The sequence below is a fragment of the Lissotriton vulgaris genome, chromosome 6 (genome assembly GCF_964263255.1).
Source record: "Lissotriton vulgaris chromosome 6, aLisVul1.2, whole genome shotgun sequence".
Classification (NCBI taxonomy): Eukaryota; Metazoa; Chordata; class Amphibia; order Caudata; family Salamandridae; genus Lissotriton; species Lissotriton vulgaris.
This window is the reverse complement of record NC_141694.1, coordinates 1,752,732,051-1,752,754,475: the sequence shown is the minus strand read 5'-3', so window position 1 is coordinate 1,752,754,475 and position 22,425 is coordinate 1,752,732,051. Positions and strand designations below refer to the sequence as shown.

The 22,425-nt window shown below is 49.7% G+C and overlaps 1 protein-coding gene across 2 annotated transcripts in view; it reads left to right on the top strand.

The window, feature by feature from the left end:
* LOC147709418 (xanthine dehydrogenase/oxidase-like) overlaps positions 1–22,425 on the top strand; it is a 379,031-nt gene that overhangs the window by 186,214 nt on the left and 170,392 nt on the right. For both annotated transcript variants that reach the window (XM_086927988.1, XM_086927987.1), the window contains exon 14: positions 1,063–1,244. In XM_086927988.1, coding sequence (XP_086784114.1) covers positions 1,063–1,244 — 182 coding nt within the window. The remainder of the gene's footprint in view (positions 1–1,062; positions 1,245–22,425) is intronic.

Here is a 22,425-nt window from a genome sequence, read left to right as displayed (position 1 = left end):
AACGGGCTACATTTTAAAAAAAAGAACTGGTTTATTTAAAAGCAGTCCCAGACATGGAAGTCTGCTGAGCCCAGCAGGCCACCATACCTGGGAGGGCCAGCCATTCTTAATGGGGTCACAAATTGCGAGTGCCTCATGAATATTGATAAGGCACGTAAACCCTATGGAGAATCGCAAACAGTGTCTCTGACACTGTTGTACATGTCATTTTGCGAGGCGCAAATTGATACTTGCAATTGAGCGAAATTTGCAACTCGCAAAATTGCATGGTCGTACATCTGGCCCATAATTTGCAATGTCATAACTCCTATTCAGGCCGTAGCCTAAAATATTGATTTCCGTCCTGTGATACTGCAACAACAATGATGCTAAGATCACGTCATGCATTTCCTGGCCACCCGTGAATACTCATGATAGGCGGTGAGGCAATAAGTAACAGATCAGGCACCTGTGTTCTTCCCCCGTCCCCTGTCTCCAGCCAAGGAATCGTGAGGGCAGAGGAGAGGTAGGGATCCATCGGTGACCCCTCTTAACATCACCTATTGATCAGTCCTCTTAGTAGCTGAGATATAAAGATTGTCGTTATTTTAGTTTTAATATTGTTTTATTGTTATGTTATGTTATGTTACATGGGAATTTATATAAGCGCACGTTCACCTACAGGTCTCTTGGCCCTGAGGAGTCTGAGCAGAAAAAGAACAGAGTCAGACAAGTAGATTATCAACTAGTTGTAGGCCAGGGTAAACAGCCAGGTTTTTAAAAGTTTCCTGAATCGCATGTAGTCAGCCCCAAGCCTAATGGGAATAGGCAGTGAATTCCAAAACTTCGGGCCCAGGTAGGAGAACCGAGTCCCTCCAATATGTTTCCGTCTAATTCTGGGTACCGTCAAAAAGGTTCATAATACATTTCATCTTTTTATTGTTGCAGTTAATGCTATTTCTAATCTTTTAAAGATATATTTTATACATATATTATTTTATGGAAAAGCATGTGAATACAACGTTTGCAGATCGAGAATATAAATGATCACATTGCAGATAAATATATTATTTGTTTCCTTAGAATGAATATTTCTCAGCCTTCAAACAGGCCTCTCGCCGTGAGGATGACATTGCCATAGTCACTTGTGGGATGAAGGTGTTACTTACAACAGGCAACCAGGTGGAAGACATAAAGTTAAGTTATGGAGGAATGGCCCCAGTAACTGTGTTGGCAGTTAAGACATGCCAGAAGCTTGTTGGAAGGTAAGAACACAAGGACAACATACTGAATCTACTTGTAAAGGTATCAATGTGGGAATCAGGAGCAATGATTTATAGACAGTGCCCTCAATGTAAACACTCTGTGATGTTCTCTAGGACCTTCTATTGGCATGTGGCTCATGCGAACTCATGCACATACACACACACATCCACAGACACACACACATGCTTACATGCATGCGCACACATGTGCAGCACATTCACATACACGCTTATACGCATACTCGTATCATGCAAGTAGCTATAAGGCGGCTTTGTCATACTGAAGGCCTGAGTGCTGGATCAATGACCATACATTATAAGAAGGGCACTCTTTCATTAACATGACAGCGTGGCCAATTCAATATTTGGAATCACCTTGTTCCTGTGCATGTTCTGATCACGAATGTTGTGGAGTGCTAGACTAGCCGGATAGGCATGCATTGACTGACTACTACTAATTAGATGATTGACATCTGCAATCTTTGTGGAAATGAAATGAAAATTATATTTATATAGCGCATAGACTACCCTAAGGCCTCGCAGCGCTGGAGTGTCCCATGCAACATGTGCCCCCAAAACTGTTATAGTCACAGGACACACTCACATTTTGCTCAAGTTTGACCAGGCTTCCATAAAAACAAATTTTGCAAGGGCAGCTGCTCCCTCACTAACAGAGCTTGCTCATAGGCATCCTTCATACTGGCTTCTGGGATAGGATGAAGGTTTCCACAGGGATGGGTGCAGTCTAACACTGTGTACACCCTAATGGGCTCTTAAGTACCTCACTGTAGGTCAGAGTAGCCTGCAGTACACCTTGAAAGAGAATCAGGAAAACATGATGCACTGTCACGGTGCACTGCATTCCATCATATGGATTCACCTAGAGGATCAGCTTCGATGATTAACCACTGAAACCATACGTACCCGTGATGTAAAATTTCTTTCTAGAAAAGTAGCCCTCCCTGCACGCCATAGTACTAATCATAGTCAATCAGTTGCAAGTATTCTGTGTGGGGCCCGTCCTGTAGGGCTTGTGGCACACAAGGCAAGTAATCAATTATTTTGTCAAGTACTGCAGTTTTCCAGGAACAATAACAGTATATTGCAAGCACTCTATGTGAAGGAACACTTTACAGATTCCCCTAGATAAAGGGTAAGATGTAAGCTTACCAATCATGTTCATCTAGCCTATGTATGGGAATCAATCTACTGCTTCACTTTCCCCTATACTTTACCATGGGCAGATCTCAGCTACCATGCAGAACATTTCTGTGCTAACTTGACCAAAAATCATCAGCCCAGCATGTCCATCAAAGTCAAATGAAATGCTTTATTTCATAATATCTGTAGGCCTATGTAGTATGTATATAAGTGGGTACATGAATGCAACCCCTGCAGTGATGTTTGCAGGCCTAAAAGATGCATTGTGGCCATTATCAATACTTACAACGGGTTTTAGGTCAGCCAATTGCTTATCGCTGGTTGGTTTTCTTGTCAACTTTATTTGCTTGCTTCTTATTTGATGGTTTTCCTTCCTCTTCTTGAACTTGTGCATACGCTGGAGCATTAACCTCTTTACTGTCCTTTTGATTGGATGACTTGAATCGTTTCACGTCTTACATTCAAGGAACTACTTTATTTTTTCCTGTCAGGACTTGATGGGAGTGCATATCTTGCCATGCCCTCTCCTGCTGTTTTCCCGCACAACTGTAATTCATGGTTACACTCATCTTGTTGCAGGGCCCATTGAGGCAAAATGACACAATCTGTTATTGCGCCATGTGCAGTGGTCAGAAATATTCACATCTCTTATCTGAAGTGCAACAAGATATGGAGAGGATACAGAGGCATGTTATGCGTGCAGTGCACTATTCCTGGAAATGGCTCTCTGATAACAGCTCGCTTTATTTTAACCTCAGTGCATATTTCCCACTCAGCACTGATAACCTCTGATAAGGGAGCCATCTTGAGGTGTGAGTGAGGTGTCAGGTAGGATTACACAACAAAGTCACTCTCCCTCATCCAAAGGGCCATATGACTGCAATGTTATCTGTTTCAAAGAAGCCAGCTGCAGAGTATAGCGCCCTCTGCACAGATAAGACTCGCTGGCTAGAAAGACGCTGCTCACCTGACAGCCACACACCTGCATTCCTCTTCACTCACCCTTGCACACCTCACCGCATCTGTTGCATCTGCAGCGGAGGCCACTCCTTCTCCTACATTGCTGCCAAGACCTGGAACGACCGCCCCTCCACCTCCACACAGACCCCTTACTGGCAGACTTCAGAAAGAGACTCAAGACCTGGAACGACCGCCCCTCCACCTCCACACAGACCCCTTACTGGTAGACTTCAGAAAGAGACTCAAGACCTGGAACGACCGCCCCTCCACCTCCACACAGACCCCTTACTGGTAGACTTCAGAATGAGACTCAAGACCTGGAACGACCGCCCCTCCACCTCCACACAGACCCCTTACTGGCAGACTTCAGAAAGAGACTCAAGACCTGGAACGACCGCCCCTCCACCTCCACACAGACCCCTTACTGGTAGACTTCAGAAAGAGACTCAAGACCTGGAACGACTGCCCCTCCACCTCCACACAGACCCCTTACTGGTAGACTTCAGAAAGAGACTCAAGACCTGGAACGACCGCCCCTCCACCTCCACACAGACCCCTTACTGGCAGACTTCAGAAAGAGACTCAAGACCTGGAACGACCGCCCCTCCACCTCCACACAGACCCCTTACTGGCAGACTTCAGAAAGAGACTCAAGACCTGGAACGACCGCCCCTCCACCTCCACACAGACCCCTTACTGGTAGACTTCAGAAAGAGACTCAAGACCTGGAACGACCGCCCCTCCGCCTCCACACAGACCCCTTACTGGTAGACTTCAGAAAGAGACTCAAGACCTGGAACGACTGCCCCTCCACCTCCACACAGACCCCTTACTGGTAGACTTCAGAATGAGACTCAAGACCTGGAACGACCGCCCCTCCACCTCCACACAGACCCCTTACTGGCAGACTTCAGAAAGAGACTCAAGACCTGGAACGACCGCCCCTCCATCTCCACACAGACCCCTTACTGGTAGACTTCAGAAAGAGACTCAAGACCTGGAACGACTGCCCCTCCACCTCCACACAGACCCCTTACTGGTAGACTTCAGAAAGAGACTCAAGACCTGGAACGACCGCCCCTCCACCTCCACACAGACCCCTTACTGGCAGACTTCAGAAAGAGACTCAAGACCTGGAACGACCGCCCCTCCACCTCCACACAGACCCCTTACTGGCAGACTTCAGAAAGAGACTCAAGACCTGGAACGACCGCCCCTCCACCTCCACACAGACCCCTTACTGGTAGACTTCGGAAAGAGACTCAAGACCTGGAACGACCGCCCCTCCACCTCCACACAGACCCCTTACTGGTAGACTTCAGAAAGAGACTCAAGACCTGGAACGACTGCCCCTCCACCTCCACACAGACCCCTTACTGGTAGACTTCAGAATGAGACTCAAGACCTGGAACGACCGCCCCTCCACCTCCACACAGACCCCTTACTGGCAGACTTCAGAAAGAGACTCAAGACCTGGAACGACCGCCCCTCCACCTCCACACAGACCCCTTACTGGTAGACTTCAGAAAGAGACTCAAGACCTGGAACGACTGCCCCTCCACCTCCACACAGACCCCTTACTGGTAGACTTCAGAAAGAGACTCAAGACCTGGAACGACCGCCCCTCCACCTCCACACAGACCCCTTACTGGCAGACTTCAGAAAGAGACTCAAGACCTGGAACGACCGCCCCTCCACCTCCACACAGACCCCTTACTGGCAGACTTCAGAAAGAGACTCAAGACCTGGAACGACCGCCCCTCCACCTCCACACAGACCCCTTACTGGCAGACTTCAGAAAGAGACTCAAGACCTAGAATGACCGCCCCTCCACCTCCACACAGACCCCTTACTGGCAGACTTCAGAAAGAGACTCAAGACCTGGAACGACCGCCCCTCCACCTCCACACAGACCCCTTACTGGTAGACTTCAGAAAGAGACTCAAGACCTGGAACGACCGCCCCTCCACCTCCACACAGACCCCTTACTGGTAGACTTCAGAAAGAGACTCAAGACCTGGCTCTTCGATGGAGACACAGCACCAAGACACCCCTAGGGGTGACAGTGTCACACTTTACAAATGCAGATTGATTGATTGATTGAGTCTACCTTGTCTACCACTCATCCTCAATGTACAGTTTGCTGCTTTCCAGTAATTATTCTGATTCTAAGTAAATGCAATCCCCGCTACAAACAGGGCCAGCGGGATGCGTTCAAAGAGTGATTACCGAAGAGCGCACAATCCGGATCACACAGGAAAACCAGGGTTAAAAACCATGTGTTCTGGTTCCACTGTTTCCAGCTTAGCTCACTACAGCACAACTTGTTTGTGGTTGATTTGGATAGTTAGGCACCTGGGACAGCACTCCCCAAGGAAATACCTCTGTTTTTGGACACTATTTTACCCCACTGACGACTGACAAAGAGCCAATGGCATCAAACCTCAAGGGACTAGCCTAAAACTTTACAGTAGTCTCATGATTTTAATGGCCAGTCCAGTAACTCATGATCAATACTATGTTTAACCGTTTTACTAACTGCTAGAAAGAAAAGCAAGAAAGAAAATACCATTTGTGACTTCAGTAATGAAGTGTCCTCCCCTAAGGGATTTGTTGAAAATCTGGTAAGAGCATAGAGTGATTTTTAGACTGAAGACTAACAATGTTAATGTTTTTAATTAGCAGGATACCATTTCTGAGCATGGTAAACAACGTGTGCTTGCTTTCTGTCCAGTTAGCTTATCACCCTCATAGTACTTGCGATTAGCCTGGTTTTAAGTAATTCTAATCTTTGCAAAAAACAGGAGCAGAGGAATAACACTTACCAAAGAGCCCAGAACTTGATCACACGGGGAATCCGGGATTAAAAGTCATGCCTGCTTGGTCCACTGTTTCGAGGTTGCTCACTACAGTACAACCTGTTTGGGGGTGGTCCTGGTGGAGAGGTCTCTGGAACTGCACTTCCCAGGGATATGACTCTAAGTTGGGGGACATGTCCAGTTAGTTTTTCTTGTGTGTCCCGTCAAGGTTTGTTTAAAGAGCTCACTAACTTAATTCAGCCTTTACTAAGCACTGTGGAGCAGGCGCGCAACACCCGTTGGAGGGCCTGCAGCTCCACTCTGCCTACTGATCAAAGGTTCAGCCCCCCCCCCGAAATGTGGCTCTAGTTGCGCCTCTGCTGTGGAGTGGTGTGGCTCACTGGTTAGAGGCAGCAGACCCGGAAGCAGAGGTCGGCCCGGGACCAGGGTTCGATTCCCGATGCGGCAGGGTCTTGGGCCATTGTCAGCGGACTCGATATTTCTCGCCTCTGTGCCCACTCCAACCATCGGTCCCACTGAGCAACACTGGGCAATAGCTTGCTTAATCTCTACTAACGGCCCCATCAGCGCCGGGGATGCTTGTCTTCACCTTGGAGATGCCCAGGAGGGACCATCTCACAGGGAAAGCCAGGATGGGTTCCCCAGCGGTATACAGCGCCGGAACGCCCCTTTGGTGGGGCAGCTGTGCGCTTTACAAGTATACGACATTTAACACTTCCAGTGTTTTCAGATAAGGACATGAAAAGGTAGGAGCAGATGGTGAGGCCTTTTCTCTGGGTCGTGGTGCAGTAGATGCCTACAGGGCAGCATTTGTGGTGAATACTGTTGTTTAGCATAGGTGTCATAATACTGTTTACATTTCAAATGGATAACCAAGGCACTCCCTTTGTACTGTAGGCTCACCAAGGATAGAAGAAGAGTGGAGTTCAAGGCTGTCTCCAGGAAGTGGGAAGGAGATTGAAACTATGTGACAGTGTGACACCCTAATCAACGTTGATAAACTCAATGTCTCGCCTGATCTATCTCTTCAAAGTGACCACGGGTCTAATTTAAAGGAGGACAGGGAGGAATAAAAAGCCAATAACGTGCTCCATAATCCATAGTCCTCCAAGCACATTTTCTTTCTGTTCATCAGCCCCGCCAGCATCCCTGTGCCAGACTGTACTTTTTAGCCCTGAGAAAATGTTTGTGAGAACTTATGTCTCACATGCACTGGAAACCCCTGGTGCTCATCTAAGCCTACAGCCTGAGTAATACTGTGAAAGAATAAAGTACAATATAGCTTCATTATGCATGAACAAACATACATTTTCTGTGACAAAACAGAACATTTTCTACAACACTTAAAGGCATCCATGTACAGGGTTTAACAAACCATGTGATCTGGATAACTATTGTGTTTAGGCCTGGCTGGACACATATTTCTCTGTATACCTGGTCTAACACCATTGATGCTCAATAAAGAGTACATGAGTCACTCCAGGTGAGCCATTACGTGTTGCAAGCGTTATTCGTAGTTGGGATCAACCTACATTGCAGTCATTAGAAACCATAATAGTTAGTTAGGATACAATAGAGGTTGTCGTCTATACTCTGTATAATTCGATGGTACTCTGGCCCAGGAGAGGCATGCACAACAACACATTAGCTGTATTCTGGAAATCAGTTCCTACCTTTGTCCCTCCATACACGAACATGACTACAGTGCCTGACCTCATGCATCCATGCACTCACTCATACATCCATTCATGCACCTATTGCCTCATTCTAGCATTCACCTAGTCACCCATCCATACACTCTTACACTCAATGAAGAATACATTTCTAGGTATTAAAAAGCCAGAGATAACGGGGTTGTCAATGCTTGCTGTGGATGTGCATCCACTTTCTTCAATCTCTGGCATTTGGATGATGACTGTTTGGCTTCCTTTCATTAGATTCTTCCTTTCCATAGATGGTGCTTGTAGTGAAGAGCCCTGTTGATCATCAATCAAGGATCTCTGATGCTTGTTGTATAATGACTTTATTGTGAAATACATAACACATTCTTGGCTGGGAAGGTGTAAGTCATACCTTTTGAGGACCAACCAAACATTTTTCAGTAAGTTTCCTTATTGCAAAGTCCCTCCATGAGCTCCTCCAAGCAGAACCACACCGTGAAACAGAAAACAAGGCTTGCAGCGACGAAGACAGGCCAGACTCATTGAGGAATCAATTAGTTGAGAGTCTTCTGAATAGGCAGATGAGTTGATGCCAGTGGGAAGGAGGGAAGGCTACACTCCAAGGCAAGCAAGGCTGAGGGTGGTTGGCAACTTCTTTTTCTACACAAATTGATGAAAAGTGATGATCTGCTGTAGCGGGAAGATGAACAATAGGGAACATGGCTCACAGGAACAGAGACACCAAAAGGGCCAGAGTTTCTGGGATTGGTGTTCTTTTACTGTAGTTGGCATGCACTGAGGTGTTGGACCTGACCATCTCTGCAGGGTCACCCCCAGACTTTTTGTCTTCACCTTCCACATTTTTGCTGAATTTGTTTTTGGTGGCCTTAGGACTCTGTGCACTTTACCACTGCTAACGAGTGCTAAAGTGCATGTGCTCACTCCTTAAACATGGAAAACTTGGCTTTACCCAATTGACATATCTAATTTACTTGCAAGTCCCTAGTAAAGTGCCACTACACATGCTCAGGGCCTGTAAGTTAAATGCTACTAGTGGGCCTGCAGCACTGATTGTGCCACCCATTTAACTGGCCCTTCAAATAAGTCTCAACCTGCTATTGCAGCCTGTGTGTGCAATTTTAAACTGCCATTTCTACTTGTCAAAATAAACCTTTTGCCAGGCCCAAACCTTACTTTTTAATACATATGAGTCACCGCTAGTGTAGGTCCTATACAGCCCTCAGGTCGGGGTGCAATGTATTTAAGAAGTAGAACATGACATTTTAAGTTTTACATGGCCTGGCAGAGAAAAACTCCTAAAGTTGTTTTTCTCTACTGCAAGGCCTACACCTACCATAGGATAACATTGTAGTTACCTTATTACATCTAATAAGCTGTAATTTCCAAATGGGAACAGGTTCCCAGTTTATGTTTGGTGTCTTTGGAATTGTAATGAAAATCCTCACTTATGGTGAAGTTGGATTTTAAATTACAATTTTGAAAATACCAGTTTTAGAAAGTTGGCATTTTCCTGTTTTAGACATTTAGGGGCCTGATTACGACTTTGGCGGTGGAGGATGAGGCCCCCACGCCGCCAAGCCTCCACGCTGCCGCCCGCGACACCAAAGCTCACCGTGGGCCAGCCCCCAGATTACAAGTATTTTTGTAGTCTGGCTAGTGTACCTTTGGCATTCCCATGGCGGTGCCTTTCAAAAAGGCCCCACAATTAGAACATCAAAGGCCGTTCCTGCACGGCATGGACTGTGTCCATGCCAACCAGGAAGAGGGGGTGCATGCGCACAGGGTGGTACAACATGTGCTCCCCTGTATGTATCCCCAGGCGCAGAGGCACAAGGGGGCCCTGTAGGGCCTCCAATGTTTCCTACCCGTCTCACTTTTCACAACTGGCTCACCACTGAAAAATGAGGTGGGGAGGAAAATTGCAATATGCTTGGCAGTGCCACAGCGGCATCGGCGAGCCTATTGTGGCCTCAGGAAGACTGACCTACCACCGAGGATCACGGATCCCCGAGGGCTGCAATGGTCCCTTCATGGTCTGATTACTTGTAAACTCAGCCAAGGATATTGTTGGAGGATGAGAGGAAAGTAAGGCAAGGAGAAGAGCAGTAGGAAGAAGCATTTTAATTGTTGTGGTGGTTGGACCACTGGTGCCGTAGTCCACGACCACCACCTAACCTCCACCACAAGTTTGGTGGTCCCATAGACAGCAGAACTCATAATTAAGCCCTTGGTACCTGTAGCCTGCCCCTGAGTCACACCACTGGATGTAGAAGACAGCTGGGCTTTGTGTTATCCTCATAGACAGCCACGCACAATAGAGAGCTTAGGTGTGCCTGGATTGGCCATAACTGGAGGGATGGAAAGGAGGAGCTGGGCACAGCCCCACTTACACTTAAATCGGCTGTGTCCTGCCTCCACACAAAGGGCTGCATACCCCTGGTAGTTACTCTTTAGCCAGGATCAGGAAGGCAGAATAATTGGGGGCTTCAAAGGGAAGCCTCTAGAAGCTTCTCTCCACTGAACTGAGTAAAAATACTGGACCTCAGACACCAACTATTCAATACACTTCTGGACCTGTGGACTATCCCAGGAAAAATGACTGCTGTGCTCCTGGAAGGACTGTTACTCTGCTAGACTGCAGCTTTTCCAAACCTCTGCCCTGCTGTCCTCTTGCCTGGGAGAGGAGAACTGGACCTGCAACTTCAGCTTGAGCCAGGACTACCTGAGTGATTCCAAGGGCTAGTCTTCTGGCCTCCTGCTCTGAGCCTCAGGGACATAAAAGACTCCCCAACATCCTGCACCAGCATTGCAACCCAGCTGAAGTGGGCTCCTGACCCCCCAAGTGGTGTCAATCAAGCCCTGGACACTTGCTTTGGCCTCAGAGAGCTGTGTTGAAGATTTCGAGCTCTTCATGACTGTGAATGGGCCTGTGTAAGACAAGACTTTGCCGTCCACACCACCATTTAGCGCAAAGCTCTGCCAGTCGCCTCTTCGCTCTACAACATCAAACCACTCATGGAGATTTCCACTGCGAACCTCAAGCAATGCCCATCTGTGACAAAGCAGGATCTTCTCGCTACTTCGATGAACGTCTGCGATGCCAAGCCTACTCTTCCCGCTACTTCGTCAGCCTACTACTATGCTCTCTCTGCTCCTCGCTGCTCCCTCCACCATGAACAGGACTCTTGGCACTGATTCAAGAAGGTAAAACATTCAGTGGGACTAATCTGGTAACTGTAGCCAACCTGCACTCCATTGCGATCCAACTGAATTTGTGACTTTGACCTTGTTCAACACAACCAGATATCCATAGTTGGCGCTTTGGGCTATTTTCACTAAAATCTTCAAAAATTCATAATTCCGTTTCTACAAAGTGGATTTTTGTTATTTTGTTCTTGTTTTATTTACTAATAAATCATCTATTTTTCAAAGGTTGTGTGGGGCCATTTTGCGGTTTGTTTTCACTGTGTTACTGTTTGAAGTGTTGCACAAATGCTTTACACATTGCCACTAAGTTAACCCTCACTGCTATGTGCCAAGCTAACTGAGAGTTGAGCACAGGTAAATTCGGAATTTGCTTGTGACTTCACCCTGGAAGAATTGTGGTTTCTGCTTGAGAAGGGTTTCATCTCCCTCAGTCAGTAACCCAATTTCTTCCATCAGGCAAGTGCTCCCTGCCACTTCAAGACAATGTTTTCATTAAAAGCAGACATTGTAAGGGGCCACTGCACGAGTTGAAGCTCATATTCAGTCACACATTAATCACCCAAAAATACATGAGCACGTCAAGGCTGGACAGGTGTGCTGCTTTCTCCCCATATCTACCTCGAAATGTAGCTGTGATGCTTGGGAGGCCTTTACATCCGTGATTTTCTTGAGCGCCCAGGAGCTTCTTTCTCCATATCTGCTTCGCTGATCGGTATCTGACCTTTCATATGCAAGAGGCATGTGGAGTGGCATAGAAGCCCAGCCCGTTTGGCTTTACTAACAAAAGCGTAGAGACAGCTTCCAAACACAGTGTTTGGAAGCTGTCTCTACGCTTTTGTTAGTAAAGCGCGGGGCAGACTGTGGCCTTTTGTTAAGTATTGATGTTATTCAGAGCCCGTGAAGGGGCTCCGATTAACAGCAATACTTAAACAAAAGGGGCACACAAACAAGGGGGAAAAAAACGAGTGGCACAGAGGGCAGAAGGGCACAAAATACAAGTGGGACGGAGGGCAGAAGGGCACAAAAACGAGTAGAACAGAGGGCAGAAGGGCGCAAAAAACGAGTGGGACAGAGGGCAGAAGAGTGGGACAGAGGGCAGAAGGGCACAAAAAGAGTGGGGCAGCGGGCAGAAGGGCACAAAAACATTGGGGACAGAAAGGCACAAAAAACGAGTGGGGCAGAGGGCAGAAGGGCACAAAAATGAGTGGGACAGAGTGCAGAAGGGGACAAAAACAAGTGGAACAGAGGGCAGAAGAGTACAAAAAAACGAGTGGGACAGAGGGCAGAAAGGCAAAAAAAACGAGTGGAGCAGAGGGCAGAAAGGCACAAAAACGAGTGGGGCAGAGGGCAGAAGAGCACAAAAATAAGTGGGAGAGAGGGCAGAAAGGCACAAAAAACAAGTGGGGCAGAGGGCAGAAGGGGACAAAAATGAGTGGTACAGAGGGCAGAAGGGCACAAAAAACGAGTGGGGCAGGGGGCAGAAGGGCACAAAAACAAGTGGGGCAGAAAGGCACAAAAAGTGGGGCAGAGGGCAGAAGTGCACAAAAACAAGTGGGGCAGAGGGCAGAAGGGCACAAAAACGAGTGGGAAAGAGGGCAGAAGGACACAAACACGAGTGGGACAGAGGGCAGAAGGGCACAAAAACGAGTGGGGCAGAGGGCAGAAGAGGACAAAAACGAGTGGAACAGAGGGCAGACAGGCACAAAAAACGAGTGGGGCAGAGGGCAGAAGGGCACAAAAACGAGTGGGACAGACGGCAGAAAGGCACAAAAAACGAGTGGGGCAGAGGGCAGAAGGGCACAAAAACGAGTGGGGCAGAAAGGCACAAAAAAACGAGGCGGGCAGAGGGCAGAAGGGCACAAAAACAAGTGGAACAGAGGGCAGAAAGGCATAAAAACGAGTGGGACAGGGCAGAAGTGCACCAAAAACGAGTGGAACAGAGGGCAGAAGGGCACAAAAAATGAGTGGGACAGAGGGCAGAAGGGCATAAAAACGAGTGGGACAGAGGGCAGAAAGGGACAAAAAAGAGTGGAACAGAGGGCAGAAAGGCACAAAAAACGAGTGGGGCAGAGGGCAGAAGGGCACAAAAACGAGTGGGACAGAGGGCAGAAAGGCACAAAAAACAAGTGGGGCAGAGGGCAGAAGGGCACAAAAACGAGTGGGACAGAGGGCAGCAGGGGACAAAAACGAGTGGTACAAAGGACAGAAGGGCACAAAAAATGAGTGGGCAGAGGGCAGAAGGGCACAACACCGAGTGGACACAAAATGAGTGGAACAGAGGGCAGAAGGGCACAAAAACGAGTGGGGCAGAAAGGCACAAAAAACGAGTGGGGCAGAGGGCAGAAGGGCACAAAAACGAGTGGAACAGAGGGCAGAAAGGCATAAAAAATGAGTGGGACAGGGCAGAAGTGCACAAAAAAAGAGTGGAACAGAGGGCAGAAGGGCACAAAAAACGAGTGGGACAGAGGGCAGAAGGGGACAAAAACGAGTAGAACAGAGGGCAGAAGGGCATAAAAAACAAGTGGGACAGGGCAGAAGTGCACAAAAAACGAGTGGAACAGAGGGCAGAAAGGCACAAAAAACGAGTGGGGCAGAGGGCAGAAAGGCACAAAAAATGAGTGGGGCAGAAGGGCACAAAAATTAGTGGGGCAGAAAGGCACAAAAAAGTGGGGCAGAGGGCAGAAGTGCCCAAAAACGAGTTGGGCAGAGGGCAGAAGGGCAGAAAAAAGTGGGGCAGAGGGCAGAAGGGCACAAAAACGAGTGGGACAGAGGGCAGAAGGGCACAAAAAAGAGTGGGGCAGAGGGCAGAAGGGGACAAAAACGAGTGGAACAGAGGGCGGAAAGGCACAAAAAACGAGTGGGGCAGAGGGCAGAAGGGCACAAAAACGAGTTGGACAGAGGGCAGAGAGGCACAAAAAACGAGTGGGGCAGAGGGCAGAAGGGCACAAAAATGAGTGGGACAGAGGGCAGAAGGGGACAAAAACGAGTGGTACAGAGGACAGAAGGGCACAAAAAATGAGTGGGGCAGAGGGCAGAAGGGAACAAAAACAAGTGGGGCAGAAAGGCACAAAAAACGAGTGGGGCAGAGGGCAGAAAGGCAAAAAAACGAGTGGGGCAGAGGGCAGAAGGGCACATAAACGAGTGGGGCAGAGGGCAGAAAAGCACAAAAATAAGTGGGAGAGAGGGCAGAAAGGCACAAAAAACGAGTGGGGCAGAGGGCAGAAGGGGACAAAAATGAGTGGTACAGAGGGCAGAAGGGCACAAAAAACAAGTGGGGCAGAGGGCAGAAGGGCACAAAAACGAGTGGGGCAGAAAGGCACAAAAAAGTAGGGCAGAGGGCAGAAGTGCACAAAAACAAGTGGGGCAGAGGGCAGAAGGGCAGAAAAAAGTGGGGCAGAGGGCAGAAGGGCACAAAAACGAGTGGGACAGAGGGCAGAAGGACACAAACACGAGTGGGACAGAGGGCAGAAGGGCACAAAAACGAGTGGGGCAGAGGGCAGAAGGGGACAAAAACAAGTGGACCAGAGGGCAGAAAGGCACAAAAAACGAGTGGGGCAGAGGGCAGAAGGGCACAAAAACGAGTGGGACAGACGGCAGAAAGGCACAAAAAACGAGTGGGGCAGAGGGCAGAAGGGCACAAAAACGAATGGGACAGAGGGCAGAAGGGGACAAAAACGAGTGGTACAGAGGACAGAAGGGCACAAAAAACGAGTGGGGCAGAGGGCAGAAGGGCACAAAAACGAGTGGGGCAGATAGGCACAAAAGACGAGTGGGGCAGAGGGCAGAAGGGCACAAAAACAAGTGGAACAGAGGGCAGAAAGGCATAAAAAACGAGTGGGACAGGGCAGAAGTGCACAAAAAACGAGTGGAACAGAGGGCAGAAGGGCACAAAAAATGAGTGGGACAGAGGGCAGAAGGGCATAAAAACGAGTGGGACAGAGGGCAGAAAGGGACAAAAACGAGTGGAACAGAGAGCAGAAAGGTACAAAAAATGAGTGGGGCAGAGGGCAGAAGGGCACAAAAACGAGTGGGACAGAGGGCAGAAAGGCACAAAAAACGAGTGGGGCAGAGGACAGAAGGGCACAAAAAACGAGTGGGCAGAGGGCAGAAGGGCACAAAACCGAGTGGACACAAAACTAGTGGAACAGAGGGCAGAAGGGCACAAAAACGAGTGGGGCAGAAAGGCACAAAAAACGAGTGGGGCAGAAGGGCACACAAAACGAGTGGAACGGAGGGCAGAAAGGCATAAAAAATGAGTGGGACAGGGCGGAAGTGCACAAAAAAAGAGTGGAACAGAGGGCAGAAGGGCACAAAAAACGAGTGGGACAGAGGGCAGAAGGGGACAAAAACGAGTGGAACAGAAGGCAGAAGGGCATAAAAAACAAGTGGGACAGGGCAGAAGTGCACAAAAAACGAGTGGAACAGAGGGCAGAAAGGCACAAAAAACAAGTGGGGCAGAGGGCAGAAAGGCACAAAAAACGAGTGGGACAGAAGGCAGAAGGACACAAACACGAGTGGGACAGAGGGCAGAAGGGCACAAAAACGAGTGGGACAGAGGGCAGAAGGACACAAACACGAGTGGGACAGAGGGCAGAAGGGCACAAAAACGAGTGGGGCAGAGGGCAGAAGGGGACAAAAATGAGTGGAACAGAGGGCAGACAGGCACAAAAAACGAGTGGGGCAGAGGGCAGAAGGGCACAAAAACGAGTGGGACAGACGGCAGAAAGGCACAAAAAACGAGTGGGGCAGAGGGCAGAAGGGCACAAAAATGAGTGGGGCAGAAAGGCACAAACAAACGTGGCGGGAAGAGGGCAGAAGGGCACAAAAACAAGTGGAACGGAGGGCAGAAAGGCATAAAAAACAAGTGGGACAGGGCAGAAGTGCACAAAAAACGAGTGGAACAGAGGGCAGAAGGGCACAAAAAATGAGTGGGACAGAGGGCAGAAGGGCATAAAAACGAGTGGGACAGAGGGCAGAAAGGAACAAAAACGATTGGAACAGAGGGCAGAAAGGCACAAAAATCGAGTGGGGCATAGGGCAGAAGGGCACAAAAATGAGTGGGACAGAGGGCAGAAAGGCACAAAAAACGAGAGGGGCAGAGGGCAGAAGGGCACAAAAACGAGTGGGACAGAGGGCAGAAGGGGACAAAAACAAGTGGTACAGAGGACAGAAGGGCACAAAAAACGAGTGGGCAGAGGGCAGAAGGGCACAAAACCGAGTGGACACAAAACGAGTGGAACAGAGGGCAGAAGGGCACAAAAACGAGTGGGGCAGAAAGGCACAAAAAACGAGTGGGGCAGAGGGCAGAAGGGCACAAAAACGAGTGGAACGGAGGGCAGAAAGGCATAAAAAATGAGTGGGACAGGGCGGAAGTGCACAAAAAAAGATTGGAACAGAGGGCAGAAGGGCACAAAAAATGAGTGGGACAGAGGGCAGAAGGGGACAAAAACGAGTGGAACAGAGGGCAGAAGGGCATAAAAAACAAGTGGGACAGGGCAGAAGTGCACAAAAAACGAGTGGAACAGAGGGCAGAAAGGCACAAAAAACGAGTGGGGCAGAGGGCAGAAAGGCACAAAAAACTAGTGGGGCAGAGGGCAGAAGGGCACAAAAATTAGTGGGGCAGAAAGGCACAAAAAAGTGGGGCAGAGAGCAAAAGTGCACAAAAATGAGTGGGGCAGAGGGCAGAAGGGCAGAAAAAGGTGGGGCAGAGGGCAGAGGGGCACAAAAACGAGTGGGACAGAGGGCAGAAGGGCACAAAAATGAGTGGGGCAGAGGGCAGAAGGGGACAAAAACGAGTGGAACAGAGGGCAGAAAGGCACAAAAAACGAGTGGGGCAGAGGGCAGAAGGGCACAAAAACGAGTGGGACAGAGGGCAGAGAGGCACAAAAAACGAGTGGGGCAGAGGGCAGAAGGGCACAAAAATGAGTGGGACAGAGGGCAGAAGGGGACAAAAACGAGTGGTACAGAGGACAGAAGGGCACAAAAAACGAGTGGGGCAGAGGGCAGAAGGGAACAAAAACAAGTGGGGCAGAAAGGCACAAAAAACGAGTGGGGCAGAGGGCAGAAAGGCAAAAAAACGAGTGGGGCAGAGGGCAGAAGGGCACAAAAACGAGTGGGGCAGAGGGCAGAAGAGCACAAAAATAAGTGGGAGAGAGGGCAGAAAGGCACAAAAAACGAGTGGGGCAGAGGGCAGAAGGGGACAAAAATGAGTGGTACAGAGGGCAGAAGGGCACAAAAAACGAGTGGGGCAGAGGGCAGAAGGGCACAAAAATGAGTGGGGCAGAAAGGCACAAAAAAGTGGGGCAGAGGGCAGAAGTGCACAAAAACAAGTGGGCCAGAGGGCAGAAGGGCAGAAAAAAGTTGGGCAGAGGGCAGAAGGGCACAAAAACGAGTGGGACAGAGGGCAGAAGGACACAAACACGAGTGGGACAGAGGGCAGAAGGGCACAAAAACGAGTGGGGCAGAGGGCAGAAGGGGACAAAAACGAGTGGACCAGAGGGAAGAAAGGCACAAAAAACGAGTGGGGCAGAGGGCAGAAGGGCACAAAAACGAGTGGGACAGACGGCAGAAAGGCACAAAAAATGAGTGGGGCAGAGGGCAGAAGGGCACAAAAACGAATGGGACAGAGGGCAGAAGGGGACAAAAACGAGTGGTACAGAGGACACAAGGGCACAAAAAACGAGTGGGGCAGAGGGCAGAAGGGCACAAAAACGAGTGGGGCAGAAAGGCACAAAAAACGAGTGGGGCAGAGGGCAGAAGGGCACAAAAACAAGTGGAACAGAGGGCAGAAAGGCATAAAAAACGAGTGGGACAGGGCAGAAGTGCACAAAAAACGAGTGGAACAGAGGGCAGAAGGGCACAAAAAATGAGTGGGACAGAGGGCAGAAGGGCATAAAAACGAGTGGGACAGAGGGCAGAAAGGGACAAAAACGAGTGGAACAGAGAGCAGAAAGGTACAAAAAACGAGTGGGGCAGAGGGCACAAGGGCACAAAAACAAGTGGGACAGAGGGCAGAAAGGCACAAAAAACGAGTGGGGCAGAGGGCAGAAGGGCACAAAAATGAGTGAGACAGAGGGCAGAAGGGGACAAAAACGAGTGGTACAGAGGACAGAAGGGCACAAAAAACGAGTGGGCAGAGGGCAGAAGGGCACAAAACCGAGTGGACACAAAACGAGTGGAACAGAGGGCAGAAGGGCACAAAAATGAGGTGGACAGAGGGCAGAAGGGGACAAAAACAAGTGGTACAGAGGACAGAAGGGCACAAAAAAACGAGTGGGGCAGAGGGCAGAAGGGCACAAAAACGAGTGGGGCAGAAAGGCACAAAAAACGAGTGGGGCAGAGGGCAGAAGGGCACACAAAACGAGTGGAACGGAGGGCAGAAAGGCATAAAAAATGAGTGGGACAGTGCAGAAGTGCACAAAAAAAGAGTGGAACAGAGGGCAGAAGGGCACAAAAAACGAGTGGGACAGAGGGCAGAAGGGGACAAAAACTAGTGGAACAGAGGGCAGAAGGGCATAAAAAACAAGTGGGACAGGGCAGAAGTGCACAAAAAACGAGTGGAACAGACGGCAGAAAGGCACAAAAAACGAGTGGGGCAGAGGGCAGAAAGGCACAAAAAACGAGTGGGGCAGAGGGCAGAAGGGCACAAAAATTAGTGGGGCAGAAAGGCACAAAAAAGTGGGGCAGAGGGCAGAAGTGCACAAAATTGAGTGGGGCAGAGGGCAGAAGGGCAGAAAAAAGTGGGGCAGAGGGCAGAAAAGCACAAAAACGAGTGGGACAGAGGGCAGAAGGGCACAAAAATGAGTGGGGCAGAGGGCAGAAGGGGACAAAAATGAGTGGAACAGAGGTCAGAAAGGCACAAAAAACGAGTGGGGCAGAGGGCAGAAGGGCACAAAAACGAGTGGGACAGAGGGCATAAAGGCACAAAAGACGAGTGGGGCAGAGGGCAGAAGGGCACAAAAATGAGGCGGACAGAGGGCAGAAGGGGACAAAAACAAGTGGTACAGAGGACAGAAGGGCACAAAAAACGAGTGGGGCAGAGGGCAGAAGGGGACAAAAACGAGTGGAACAGAGGGCAGAATGGCACAAAAAACGAGTGGGGCAGAGGGCAGAAGGGCACAAAAACGAGTTGGACAGAGGGCAGAGAGGCACAAAAAACGAGTGGGGCAGAGGGCAGAAGGGCACAAAAATGAGTGGGACAGAGGGCAGAAGGGGACAAAAACGAGTGGTACAGAGGACAGAAGGGCACAAAAAATGAGTGGGGCAGAGGGCAGAAGGGAACAAAAACAAGTGGGGAAGAAAGGCACAAAAAACGAGTGGGGCAGAGGGCAGAAAGGCAAAAAAAACGAGTGGGGCAGAGGGCAGAAGGGCACATAAACGAGTGGGGCAGAGGGCAGAAAAGCACAAAAATAAGTGGGAGAGAGGGCAGAAAGGCACAAAAAACGAGTGGGGCAGAGGGCAGAAGGGGACAAAAATGAGTGGTACAGAGGGCAGAAGGGCACAAAAAACAAGTGGGGCAGAGGGCAGAAGGGCACAAAAACGAGTGGGGCAGAAAGGCACAAAAAAGTAGGGCAGAGGGCAGAAGTGCACAAAAACAAGTGGGGCAGAGGGCAGAAGGGCAGAAAAAAGTGGGGCAGAGGGCAGAAGGGCACAAAAACGAGTGGGACAGAGGGCAGAAGGACACAAACACGAGTGGGACAGAGGGCAGAAGGGCACAAAAACGAGTGGGGCAGAGGGCAGAAGGGGACAAAAACGAGTGGACCAGAGGGCAGAAAGGCACAAAAAACGAGTGGGGCAGAGGGCAGAAGGGCACAAAAACGAGTGGGACAGACGGCAGAAAGGCACAAAAAATGAGTGGGGCAGAGGGCAGAAGGGCACAAAAACGAATGGGACAGAGGGCAGAAGGGGACAAAAACGAGTGGTACAGAGGACAGAAGGGCACAAAAAACGAGTGGGGCAGAGGGCAGAAGGGCACAAAAACGAGTGGGGCAGAAAGGCACAAAAGACGAGTGGGGCAGAGGGCAGAAGGGCACAAAAACAAGTGGAACAGAGGGCAGAAAGGCATAAAAAACGAGTGGGACAGGGCAGAAGTGCACAAAAAACGAGTGGAACAGAGGGCAGAAGGGCACAAAAAATGAGTGGGACAGAGGGCAGAAGGGCATAAAAACGAGTGGGACAGAGGGCAGAAAGGGACAAAAACGAGTGGAACAGAGAGCAGAAAGGTACAAAAAATGAGTGGGGCAGAGGGCAGAAGGGCACAAAAACGAGTGGGACAGAGGGCAGAAAGGCACAAAAAACGAGTGGGGCAGAGGACAGAAGGGCACAAAAAACGAGTGGGCAGAGGGCAGAAGGGCACAAAACCGAGTGGACACAAAACGAGTGGAACAGAGGGCAGAAGGGCACAAAAACGAGTGGGGCAGAAAGGCACAAAAAACGAGTGGGGCAGAAGGGCACACAAAACGAGTGGAACGGAGGGCAGAAAGGCATAAAAAATGAGTGGGACAGGGCGGAAGTGCACAAAAAAAGAGTGGAACAGAGGGCAGAAGGGCACAAAAAACGAGTGGGACAGAGGGCAGAAGGGGACAAAAACGAGTGGAACAGAAGGCAGAAGGGCATAAAAAACAAGTGGGACAGGGCAGAAGGGCACAAAAACGAGTGGGACAGAGGGCAGAAGGACACAAACACGAGTGGGACAGAGGGCAGAAGGGCACAAAAACGAGTGGGGCAGAGGGCAGAAGGGGACAAAAATGAGTGGAACAGAGGGCAGACAGGCACAAAAAACGAGTGGGGCAGAGGGCAGAAGGGCACAAAAACGAGTGGGACAGACGGCAGAAAGGCACAAAAAACGAGTGGGGCAGAGGGCAGAAGGGCACAAAAATGAGTGGGGCAGAAAGGCACAAACAAACGTGGCGGGCAGAGGGCAGAAGGGCACAAAAACAAGTGGAACGGAGGGCAGAAAGGCATAAAAAACAAGTGGGACAGGGCAGAAGTGCACAAAAAACGAGTGGAACAGAGGGCAGAAGGGCACAAAAAATGAGTGGGACAGAGGGCAGAAGGGCATAAAAACGAGTGGGACAGAGGGCAGAAAGGGACAAAAACGAGTGGAACAGAGGGCAGAAAGGCACAAAAATCGAGTGGGGCAGAAAGGCACAAAAAACGAGTGGGGCAGAGGGCAGAAGGGCACAAAAACGAGTGGAACGGAGGGCAGAAAGGCATAAAAAATGAGTGGGACAGGGCAGAAGTGCACAAAAAAAGATTGGAACAGAGGGCAGAAGGGCACAAAAAATGAGTGGGACAGAGGGCAGAAGGGGACAAAAACGAGTGGAACAGAGGGCAGAAGGGCATAAAAAACAAGTGGGACAGGGCAGAAGTGCACAAAAAACGAGTGGAACAGAGGGCAGAAAGGCACAAAAAACGAGTGGGGCAGAGGGCAGAAAGGCACAAAAAACTAGTGGGGCAGAGGGCAGAAGGGCACAAAAATTAGTGGGGCAGAAAGGCACAAAAAAGTGGGGCAGAGAGCAAAAGTGCACAAAAACGAGTGGGGCAGAGGGCAGAAGGGCAGAAAAAGGTGGGGCAGAGGGCAGAAGGGCACAAAAGCGAGTGGGACAGAGGGCAGAAGGGCACAAAAATGAGTGGGGCAGAGGGCAGAAGGGGACAAAAACGAGTGGAACAGAGGGCAGAAAGGCACAAAAAACGAGTGGGGCAGAGGGCAGAAGGGCACAAAAACGAGTGGGACAGAGGGCAGAGAGGCACAAAAAATGAGTGGGGCAGAGGGCAGAAGGGCACAAAAATGAGTGGGACAGAGGGCAGAAGGGGACAAAAACGAGTGGTACAGAGGACAGAAGGGCACAAAAAACGAGTGGGGCAGAGGGCAGAAGGGAACAAAAACAAGTGGGGCAGAAAGGCACAAAAAACGAGTGGGGCAGAGGGCAGAAAGGCAAAAAAACGAGTGGGGCAGAGGGCAGAAGGGCACAAAAACGAGTGGGGCAGAGGGCAGAAGAGCACAAAAATAAGTGGGAGAGAGGGCAGAAAGGCACAAAAAACGAGTGGGGCAGAGGGCAGAAGGGGACAAAAATGAGTGGTACAGAGGGCAGAAGGGCACAAAAAACGAGTGGGGCAGAGGGCAGAAGGGCACAAAAACGAGTGGGGCAGAAAGGCACAAAAAAGTGGGGCAGAGGGCAGAAGTGCACAAAAACAAGTGGGCCAGAGGGCAGAAGGGCAGAAAAAAGTGGGGCAGAGGGCAGAAGGGCACAAAAACGAGTGGGACAGAGGGCAGAAGGACACAAACACGAGTGGGACAGAGGGCAGAAGGGCACAAAAACGAGTGGGGCAGAGGGCAGAAGGGGACAAAAA